This window comes from Conger conger, chromosome 10 (assembly GCF_963514075.1).
Source record: "Conger conger chromosome 10, fConCon1.1, whole genome shotgun sequence".
NCBI lineage: Eukaryota > Metazoa > Chordata > Actinopteri > Anguilliformes > Congridae > Conger > Conger conger.
In genome coordinates this window covers 29,315,297-29,326,601 of record NC_083769.1, presented here as the reverse complement: position 1 = coordinate 29,326,601, position 11,305 = coordinate 29,315,297, and the positions used below count along the sequence as shown (strand labels likewise).

Sequence of the window (11,305 nt, the reverse complement as noted above, 5' to 3'; positions counted from 1 at the left end):
AGGGTTCAATAAAATGTATCTTATTTTATATCTGTGAGTAGCGTTTATGATATCTCAAACACACTAATTTTCTCATTTCCTACTGGCCATACACAGAATGACACAGACGAGTATAGAAAGGCGTAGAAGGTGCTCATTGTAGCTGTGCAACTGTGCGGTAAGGACAAGGATACAGTAGGTTTACGTGTCACCCCACGTTTTCGCTTAGTACACGCCCAGAAATACGAGCCTGGTTTTAATTGTTGTAGTTGTATGTCTTGTTCCGCGGCTCAGACATTTATTAGCTTTTTCACTTCCTGAAAGTGTAAACGTTTGTCTTCTTTACTTTCTTACATTATTGTATTTGGACCAGCATTATTATTAACTGTGGGCTATACAGTCATGTATGTGTGCGATGACATTAAGCAGTAACATTCTGTGATTACAGACCCGATCGGATGCAAATATAGGCTAGACATCATTTCTTCTATGTTATGGTGGAACAAACTCCTGCTGGTCACCAGTAACGGTCAGAGCATTAAGGTACAGTATGTGGATTACTTTTAAATCTCCAGAAAGCCAGCATTTATATGCCCGGATAAAGCTGGAAATACAAACCTCAGCTGCGATGGTACACATATTGTGACTGCATTGTACCTTTAAGACAATGACATTCTCTCTGCGGTCAGCTGTTCTTTGAGGGTTTTTTTCTGTTTGGTGGTGGTTGGACGATAACCTGTGTAAAACGCCGCTTACGCTAGAAATCTCATGAAACTAAACATACAAACCATCGTTCAATATCAATAGCGCTGATATTTAAAAGGTAGGCCTACATTGCATTCACGGTAAGACTGCTAAAAGAGAAGCCACAAAAATGCGTCGATGCATGTTTGTGAAGCGTGCATAATGGAGTTTAGGCTATGCTCTATCGACAGCCTCTGAAACAACATAGCGCAGAATGAGAATGCCTTTTTGCCAAGAAATGTGACTTGTGGTAAATTGCGGTGTCGCGTTTAATTTAATATTGGCATCATTAATTAGGTTGTATTTTGTATGTGAGACAGCGTCTTTTGAGTAGGAAATTATTAATTTATCCCAGAAATCTTGTAGTTTTTTTAAATCAAAGTATTTTGATAACCGTCTGCGTTAGAATAGCCGGTGCAGACCAGCAAATTTGCGCATGGTTTTCTGCAACATTAATTAAGATACGTCAGAGCAGGTGCTCCAATAATATGGAGTTCTAATATTATGGTATCGTTCTCTTTGCAGGAAAGAAAATGAAGTGAAACCTTTTATCGTCCAGTGAAATCTGTTTTAACAACATTCTGATGTTATCAGCAAACATCACTGGCTGTCTATAATCGGAACTCTCAAAGAAGGTGCAATAAAATAAAGGTGCAATAGGTTTTTTTTAAATCTGTTGATAAAGTCCGGGTCTATATATAGGTGTGGAAAACTGGTGCGTAATATTTGATCGTCTCTCTACCGTGTGAAAGACAGGTGGTGTAGCAATGTATACGCCCGCCGCTGACGCCGTTGCCGGATATTCCAGTGGCAATATGGCAGATAAGGATACTAGCCAGGAGACAACGCTCGGGAGTGCCTATTCCCCAGTCGATTATATGAGCATCACCAGTTTCCCTCGGCTTCCAGAGGACGATGCTTTGTCGGGTGAGAATACGGTGAAATCCCGCAAAGACGACGACAACTTTCTGAGCGAACAAGAAACAGGTAAGTTCTTAGCTTGGCCAAGTGCATAAAATTACGTAATATAGTTTTTATGCGATTTCGATGCTTACGACGAAGTTTTGTCCATGTCTTTTGTATTACACATGCAATGTTTGTGTCTTTGTGTTGTGTCAACAATGTCATGTTGTTCCTTTAAAAGGGAAAGAAAATTCGATATAATAAGCCTAATTTGACATTTGACGTTTAACGGAACATAATTGTTTGAGCAGGGACTGTGTGCAGTGGATACGATAATTATTCTTCATATGAATCCTTCTGCTTGGTGTAAACATGGACAACATAGCATGTATGTTGACCATGTTTTTTTAAAATTTATTTTGTTACCTGCAATTGACAGACCCCGACCTTTTTCTGAAGTCAGCCCGACTTCAGCGCCTTCCCTCTTCGGCATCGGACCTGGCCAGTCATGACGCCACTCCCCTTAGGGAGACCCACCGTGATCCTCTGGCCGAAGACTGCAGCTGTCGGCAGGACGGCCTCACAATCATCATCACTGCCTGCCTCACATTCGCAACAGGGGTCACCGTTGCACTAGTCATGCAGATCTACTTTGGAGACCCTCAGGTGTGTTTCCACAAGCAGTGACCAGTTTTCACCTGTTGTTCATTCCCAAAGCCAACAAACGTAAGCTGGGGCCCCTGTACAGGCTTCAGCATATGCATTTGTGGACTTCACCTGGTTAAAGAGAGAGTTCACTTTCTGGTGGTATAATGTCAGTCACCATACAAGCTGTTGCAGTTTCATGAAATCTGTTTTCTTGCTTTAGAAACAACAAACCTCTGAATGGCTATATTCCTAAAAATAGCTGAATAGCTTAGATGCTAAACATAACATGACATGCTCAACTGTAGAAACATTTATTGGGCCTGTTTGGGGACAGCTTGATTCAGCCATTGCTCAGTTAAAGTGGTAATCATGTTCATTTGTTATGGGTACATCGGAAAGTATATTTTTACTCATGCTGATAATATTGTATTGACGGTGTAAGGATTTTGTTTCTTTTGCAGATCTTCAGTCAGGGAGCTGTGGTGACGGATGTTGCTCACTGCACCTCTCTTGGGTTTGAAGTCCTGAGTAAGCAGGGTTCTTCTGCAGATGCCGCCATTGTTGCTGCCCTATGTCTGGGCATCATTCACCCACATACATCTGGCATTGGGGGGTAAGTCTGAGTGTTGGACTACTCTCTGGTTTGACTAACATCTTATTACTGTGAAGCAATGTTTGGTAACCAGTGGAATCCTGATCACCTAATCCTATGATTAAACCAATGTCTGACAAACCAGTCTAGTAGGTTGCAAATGAGGTATTTCATAAGTAATTGCATAGAGTTCAGACACAGAAGAAGGACACATTTCTAGTAAATTCCAGTAAGTCTCTGATCAAGGTATTCTTGCAGATCAGAATCCCAATGACAGATTTTATAAAAATGTCCTCCTTTTCAGTGGAGGTGTAATGCTGGTTCATGATATACGCAAGAATGAGAGCCGGGTGATTGACTTCCGTGAAACGGCGCCCTCTGCCATCCATGAGGATATGTTGCAGTTCAACCTGGAACAAAAAGTAAGAAAAATAAATTGTGTGTGTTCACTGCTCACCCACTTCATGAAAACATTATACATTTAGGGACTTTAGGCAGTTATGTAAAAATAATAAATCATGAAAGTTTGAGATCGGTTTCTGTGTCCTTGCCACTGTGTTCCAGCTGGGTCTGCTAGTAGGTGTCCCAGGCATGCTCAGTGGGTTGCACCAGGCCCATCAGCTCTATGGAAGGTAAAATGAAAGTTGTTGTTTCATCAGTGTGTGAGAGAGAATGGGGTCATTGTGTTTATGTTCACATATTGTGCAGAGAAGCCTACTGCGGTCTATACAATTTTTGTGAAAGGTGGAAGTGTCATTAGCAGTTAAAATAGGAAATGACTTCTCATAATATGATGCTAGATGTTCCCATTTCCTATTGACTGCAAATAAAAGTGGGTGAGGTCATTTATTTCAGTCCTTTTCCCATCTCCCTCTAAATCGTCGTATCTTGCTTGTATACACACAAATGACACCCCTCAGCGTACGTATACCTCTCAGCCTGTTATCCTGGCTTGGGAACACACTGTAGTAGTGCCCCAGGGACTGTACTCATAAGCTCTTTTCAGCTCACCTTAAAGTTTCACCTAGGTCCTCCATGTGTTACTACTAGCAACTCTAATTGTTGTCAGGGGACACATTCCATGGGATAATGAGTAAAATGTAATGTGGTAATGAGTTAACAACTTAAAGTACTAATGAAGGATTCAGTCAGGGATCCAGTCCATTTAGCATTTTAAGTCTTTCCAGTGCTTTTCATTGGTTCAAAATATTTTGATAATGATGGGTAGTTGTATGCATTATGTTAAATATAAATGTATTCTTTATTATTTGTTCCCAGAATGCCGTGGAAGGAGGTGGTTACCATGGCTGCAGATGTTGCCAGGAATGGATTTAATGTTACCCATGACCTGGGTAGATGTTTTCTTTAATAAACTTGTTTTTTTGCTAAATGTCGTCAGATGTATATTGCTATTTTATTTAGGCTATTTTTATGTCTGACTTTTCCTTATTTCTTCATATTAATTTCTCTAATTCCAGCTGAGGCCTTGTCCAAAGTGAAAGATCAGAATATTTCAGAAAGTTTCAGGGATTTGTTTCTTCCTGATGGACAATCCCCCCTTTCTGGCCTGTTCACAAGACGCCTTGATCTGGCAGCCATCTTGGACGCAATTGCAGAACGTGGGATTTCTGAGTTCTACAATGGCAACTTGACCCAGGAAATGGCAGCAGAAGTGAGTGTATCTCCGATCTGTGACTGCTGTGATGTGCAACTCAGGCCTGTATTCAATCAACATTTGTCCTTCAGTTTGACTTATAATGCATAATGCTTGTGTTTATTTTTGTCTTCACATGCTCAAGTTTACTTGATGTTTTTCTGATTGCTGAACTTTCCAAACTGTGTGAAGGGAAAAAATATATTTTAATTGATATTCAAGTTAAGATTTTTGATAGAATCCCAGACAGTCTTGCTGCATGTAAATACAGGTTAAAGAATTAATCAAATAACTAAATATTTATTTCATGCTGAAAGTTAGGGGCTGCTTTGAACTGTGTTATCTGTTGACATCTTCTTCAGTTAATGTTGTGTACTCAATAGCTGGCACAATAATACTATTATTTGCCATGATTATGACTATAATTGAATAACTGTATATTCAGCCTCTTTCTATCAGTTTTACACAAATTAAATGCTCTAAATAGTAAGCATGTGTTGAATGTCACTGAGACAAGGCTTATTCACTCATTGTTAATTGCAATAGGTGCGAGCTGCAGGCGGAGTTCTTACTGAAGAGGATTTCAGTAACTACAGCACTGTTCTACAGCAGCCAATGGAGGGTCTATATCAGGGTACGATTCTAGAAATTTACCTCTAGAATATTGTCAAATGGTACACGAATATGAATTGAATTAAATATATATTTAATTACTTTGAAGAAAGAATGGTAGTCATGTACCAGGAATGGAAGTTGTTTGGAAAAGTAAAGAACCTGCCATCCAGAAAGTGATCTTTGAAAATACCAATCTTTGTGAATCCTTTGAATTGAATTGTTACTTGCATACTTTAACCTTAATCTTAAATAATAAGGTACTTATTCTGTAGATTTAAAACTTGTTTTAATATCAATTTGCAAGCAATACATTTCCTTTTCAGTGACTGACTGTCAATTCTTGCAAACTGTTGCAAAAATTTTATTGTTGCCCTTATCAAACACTGATGATTTTCCATTTTTGTTTTATTTAGCAACAGTGATAAGTGCTATCAGTACAAAGCATTTCAGCTCAGACTCATTATTCTCACTTTTTGCATCAGTAATTATAAAAAGCTTGATATTGATAAACCATAATTGGGTATGTTAAAGTTTCATACCTGTTTGTTTGACTGGGCCATCCATAACTTCATCTGCTTTTCTCTTGAGTTTCTGTTACAATAACCAGTATAGTATTTTTTCTGCAGGTAATCAAATTTTGGCAGCCCCCGCTCCTCATTCTGGGGCAGCACTGATAGCAGCCCTCAACATCCTGGAGGGCTTCAACATCAGCAGCCAGATGCAAAGGAACAGCACCTACCACTTAATGGCCGAGGTATGACTGCAAGAGCCCCCTTAACAAGGTCATCTTCCTGCTTTATATCAACAAAGAAGTCAGTTGTTGAATCCTTCCTAGGTTTACTTTATATGTGCCCCCCCACAAATAAGTCTGCTGTAACCAATTACTTTTGTCTTTTATTTGTGTCTCCCTTCCTTTATTTTTCCTTTAGGCTCTCAAAATTGCACTAGCTATGGCCAGTGGTTTGGGTGACCCCATGTTTGACTCCTCTGTCTCTGAGTCAGTAGCTCAGATGTTGAGGTAAAAGTGTGGGCGTCTGGTGTAGACATTATGAGGCTTAACACTGCGTGAAATCTATTTGGAAGGCGCACAGAAATGGCAAAACGATTAAAAGAGATGACAGAACATTTCTAGAGGTGGTAACAGCAGTATCATTTCTACTTTTGGGTTTCAGTAAGTCCCAGGCTGCTTTGTTTCGTCAAATGATCAATGACTCCCAGGCCTCCCCTCCTGGACATTACACCCCTTTCTATGCCCTGGAGAATGGGGCAGTTGCAGGCCAGGTGATGGTCATGGGTCCAGATGACTTCATTGTATCTGTCATGAGGTACTTTCCTTGTTTATTTTTTGGGGGAGGGTGGGTATAAGAGGCAAAGGGAAAATAGTGTAAGTCAAAATGTGTTTTGTTTTGTGATTGGGAAGCAGTAGGTTAAAAAAAGACAGCAAAAATTATGTGAAACCTTCTTACCTTCATAATTTCTGTGTTTTTGCAACAGCTTGGAAAGCTTGTTAATTTGTTTTTGAACTGTATGTGTTCTACTGTACGGATCCCACTTGGAAAGTGGAGTGTAAATGTGGATGTTTGTCTTATCTTCCAGCTCCCTGAACCGGCCTTTTGGAAGTAGAATTGTGAGCTCTTCTGGGATCCTCCTTAACAGCCAGATCCTAGACTTCTCCTGGCCAAACAAAACTCAGAGTCCCACTCCACCCAACCCAGTATTGACGCTTACGCATTCCTTCATCTCAAATTTACTTATGCTAACTTTTATAATTGCTGAAAATCTTTTGCATCCACATAAGCTCAAAACTGTGCTTACATGAAGTGGTTTACCTTGGTTCTCATCTTGACTTCAAACAACTCTGTAATGTCCTATACAGCAGAAGAATCAGTGCTGTTATAACATTCCAACGCTGAGTGCATGTATGCAGTGGCTTCAGAAAGTACCCAGACCCCTTCACTTTTTGCACACTTTATCGTGTTGTAGATTTCATTTTAAATGGCTAAAATTGGCAATCTAAACTCAATAACCCATAATAACAAAGTGAAAATGTTTTTAGAAATTCTTTCAAAATCAGAAGCTGAAATCTCTCATTTACATAAGTAAATAAGAGATTTTAGTTTTTCCATGTTTATTACATTTGCAAAGAACATCCATTTAAAATTAAATCTACAATAAAGTGTGTAAAAAGTGAATACTTTCTGAAGCCATACAAGAGTGTGCAGTGTTTGACATAAATTACATTTTTAAGAATGTCCAGAAATGAGACGCTAAAACAAAATGTCATATCAAACAGGAAGTATAGAATCAAATACTCTATACGTATAATGGACATCCACAACAACTCGCACATGCCAGAGCATAAAAAACTGGTTTGTTACAGCTGATTTTGACAAGCATAACCTTTGTTGAGCATCTGTGATCTGTTTCTATCCAGCGAAACAGTGTTCAGCCAGGGAAGAGGCCACTGTCCTTTCTTTTGCCTACTGCAGTGAGGCCATCATCAGGGTTCTGTGGCACCTACATGGCCCTTGGTTCTTCCAATGGAGACCATGCGCTCAGTGGCATTGCCCAGGTTAGTGACTCTGCTCTTCTCCTCCTCCATCACAAATTCAAAAGACTGAACAGATGGCCTCATTGGGGCAGAGATGGCGTGGTCTCTGCCCCAATGAGGCAAAAACTTGATGCGCCCTCTGAATATTCATTGGGTGTGACCAAGGAAAATACTATGGAAATGAATGTCCTTGGACACGGTACTTAGGAACCTCTTAGAATCTCCTGTTACCCCTGAACATCATAATGAAATGGAAGATATGAAGGAACTGGCCGCCAGGCTACTATAGATAGACTGTCCCTGATTCCATTATCATTACATCATCTAGGGTAATTTCAATTTGAGAAATGTAATATTAATTTATAATAGTATTGCAGAATTTCAGACATTTCTAAGATGTTTAGTGAGGACTGAATAGATTTTTTAAATATTAGATTTTTAACTGTGACCTGCAGCCATACTGGATGTGACCATCCCTGTGTTCACTAATTGTGGAAATTTTGATTTTGCAGGTGTTAATGAACGTTTTATCGTTCCGCAAAAACCTAAGTGACAGCCTTTCATATGGAAGGCTTCACCCTCAACTTCAGCCCGACAACCTTCTCGTGGACTGTGAGTACTGCCACGACTACTCAATTCTTGCTCAGGGTTTCTCTGCAGATTTATGGAATAGCATGCGTTCAAAATACTGATTAGCTACAGTCAAATTCAGTTCTTATCTTTTTCTTTGTCCTTTCTCATGTTTTAATCTCTCTTCTGCCCCACCCTGCTGTAACTCTCCTCACTCCTCAGCTGAGTTTCTTGAAGAGGACATAGAGGTCCTGCAGCTGAAGGGGCATGAGGTGCAGAAGGTGGAGGTTCTCTCTCTGGTAGAGGGGACAAGAAGGACCAATGATCTGATCATTGGGGTGAAGGACCCCCGCAGTGCGGATGCCTCAGCTATGACTATGTCCATGCCCTGACTCCTGCTACTGCAAGGTCAGAGAGGCCTGGGAAGCAGGGGGAGGGGGGGCGTGGGTTGGTCCAAGCAGCAAATTTGGCCTTTGCAGAGCTGGCATGGGGAAAAGGCATGTTGTCTGCCATCTTGTGTGGTCTTGGCATGCTCACTGTATATAGGCACTGAAAAATCAATGCTGCCCCTGTAGGGAGAAGGGCAGAAAAAAACACCACCATCCTGCACGCGCACTCTTGGTACAGTCACCTCTGGCTGTCACTCAGACACTCAGCACCCCATCCTGAACACATCAAAGCCAAACCATATACATGACTCTGCCTTGTCTCTAGCAATTTTATCTCTGAATGGAAGGTGCAGGTGAATGCATAATATACAGCAAATTTGTTTTCAGTACCATAATGCCTGGAGCACTCTGAAGTAGGGAAGTCTCACATCTACACCATTTTGATAACGTATTGAATTTACTGTGTGAAATTGTGAGTTGTTTGAAAAGTATAGCAAACTATGGATCTTGGGTACTGGTTGAATGTGTTGGAATGGACACAAGTTGTATGTTTACTGAAATATTAATACAGTAGTGATCCTTTTGTGATCTACAGCTTTGTCTTGACATTGGATGTTATTTCTTGTAAACTTGATGGAATTGATCAACAGCAATAATTCATTGGAACAGTTGTTGATTTTTAGCTGGATTTGTGGTCTGTGAAAGGCATTTTTCTTGAATGTATGATGAATGACTGATGGAGCATAAAGTTATTTAACGCTAACTGGTTTTCCTGCAACATTGTATTTTTAATATTTAAGACATTTATCTTATGTTCTTGTCTGTATCATCTGTATATTTTCACTACTAAAACCAATCTGTTTGCTCAAGGCTGATGTACAAGATTGAATACTGAATTATCAATGTGACACATTTAAGCTATTTATTCCATTTTAAATTAATTTATTTGTGCTTATCTGAGGCAAAGAAATACCATATCTGCATTTATGGTGATGTCTAAATGGAGTTTATTTAGCTGTTTTTAGGAGAATATCAGATTACCTTTCCTTTGGGATCAAGTACTGTTTTTTGACAATGTTTTTTTTATTTTTTATTTTTTTTATTGAATGTCCTCAAATTAAGGGATTGAAGTGTCTGAAATAAAATTAGCTTATTATGTTTAGACCAACGCACTCTATATTCCCTGTGTTGTGAGATTATAATATGCTTTCTCAAGGTTTATTTTATATACGAATTAAATAGTCACAGCATGCCTTGAAGCATTGCATTCACATTTAACATCTTTTACAGTGGTTTAAATGGCTTCTTTTTGCTTCTTTTGTCTGCCTACTTGTTTCTACAGGTAATTATGCTACCTACCACTAGCCAAATAGCTTGAACGTGCAATAACTGTATTTGGTGATGTTATACTTTTGGTATGTTGTTTTGATAGTTACTGTGGGGAGACAAATAGATTTCATTTATTTATTTATTTATTTAAATTTTTTTTCAAAATGCACATTATGTTGGGATACTTGTGATTATTGTTGGTGCATTGCAAACAATGTGGTAAAGATCAAATTAGGTTTTATGTCCAGATACCAAAATCAGAAGACGGTATCTTAATTTATTTAATTTATTTTTTATCTTTATTTTTGCAAAATAAATTCAGAGGTGTTTATCATATGCTCTTTTTCCTCCAGCTGTCTGATTAATCTCTTATGCTCTTATTCTCCAGATTGTGTCATGGGCCACTGGCTTTCACCATCAAATTAATTTAGTTTCATTTGACCTTATCTTTTAATGGTTGCTTTTCAGAAGTCATAAAGGGACGGTGGCATAAAGAGCATGTTATGAACCAAGAAATGATACTCATTGCTTTAAAGAGAGGGGCAGTTGACATGAATTCTGATGCATATGGAATTAAGGTGCATTGTATTATTTTTGCTTATTTAATGGCGCATTTGAGTTCACCTTCAATGTGTGAATGAAAATAGTTGTATCCCATTAAAAAGCAGACGCCAATACATTTGCCATTATGTACTGTGTATTATATTCATATTTTAATGTTAATACAGGTGATATTGTTTATTGAACTTATACTCTGTTGTTTTTGTAATAAAGAGGTGGAACACTTCAAATTGAGTTTCTTTTGTTACATTTCATTGCTTTTTTAAGTGGCGCTTGCATACGAAGGGTTCATTTATTTTTGTCTGCAACTAGCCGTTTTAATGAAGAAATATGCACAATATTTTAATGTTACAACCTGTATAAAATAGAAAAAGTTTATTAATCATCTAAAAGTAAAATTGTACAAAATGCAAGCAGCAGAGGGAAGATATGGGTGGAGTACTTCTGTAGACTCCAATGCTGTAGCAGTGACATTACATCACTAAAAGATTTTGACTTTCTCAATGTACTTCCCATATTTGTAATTGTAGTAACACCACTCAGCCTGGAAGGAATGACTGCTAGACAAGGTTTCCTAATTGAACTATCCCAAACTCACATTAAATTCCTTTGGAGATAAGTGACTAATACTCATATTTTTACTTGCTGTCCATTAAATGCTAGTGGTGGATGAAACACTTTCCTTAAAGAGTTATGGATATCATGCCTTCGGACATCTTGGCAGGCTGAGGGGCAGTGTGCAACAGCATCCCATACAATCTTTATTTTAA

At 38.8% G+C, this 11,305-nt stretch overlaps 1 protein-coding gene across 4 annotated transcripts; it reads left to right on the top strand.

The window, feature by feature from the left end:
• The first annotated feature begins 119 nt into the window (after positions 1-119).
• Positions 120-10,765, top strand: LOC133139647 (glutathione hydrolase 7). Of its 4 annotated transcripts, XM_061259251.1 has the most exons (18): positions 120-157; positions 428-522; positions 1,249-1,374; positions 1,476-1,710; positions 2,066-2,292; positions 2,736-2,887; positions 3,171-3,288; positions 3,431-3,498; positions 4,145-4,218; positions 4,345-4,538; positions 5,067-5,154; positions 5,762-5,889; positions 6,065-6,153; positions 6,308-6,460; positions 6,732-6,849; positions 7,570-7,707; positions 8,199-8,298; positions 8,479-10,765. In XM_061259251.1, the coding sequence occupies exons 4-18, from the start codon at positions 1,491-1,493 to the stop codon at positions 8,646-8,648; spliced, it is 2,037 nt and encodes a 678-aa protein (XP_061115235.1). In that variant the 5' UTR covers positions 120-157; positions 428-522; positions 1,249-1,374; positions 1,476-1,490; the 3' UTR covers positions 8,649-10,765. The 4 variants fall into 4 exon arrangements, with proteins under 4 accessions (XP_061115235.1, XP_061115236.1, XP_061115237.1 ...); XM_061259252.1 differs by lacking the exon at positions 120-157 and having other exon boundaries at positions 224-522; positions 1,480-1,710; XM_061259253.1 differs by lacking the exons at positions 120-157; positions 428-522 and adding an exon at positions 668-802.
• Positions 10,766-11,305: the final 540 nt, after the last annotated feature.

Bases quoted from the DNA above. Each gene is read 5' to 3' on its own strand.
- LOC133139647 (XM_061259251.1), top strand. From the start codon at position 1,491: ATGTATACGCCCGCCGCTGACGCCGTTGCCGGATATTCCAGTGGCAAT. The intron at 2,888-3,170 runs GTAAGTCTGAGT...CCTCCTTTTCAG, and splicing joins CATACATCTGGCATTGGGGG to TGGAGGTGTAATGCTGGTTC. The intron at 6,461-6,731 runs GTACTTTCCTTG...CTTATCTTCCAG, and splicing joins TTCATTGTATCTGTCATGAG to CTCCCTGAACCGGCCTTTTG.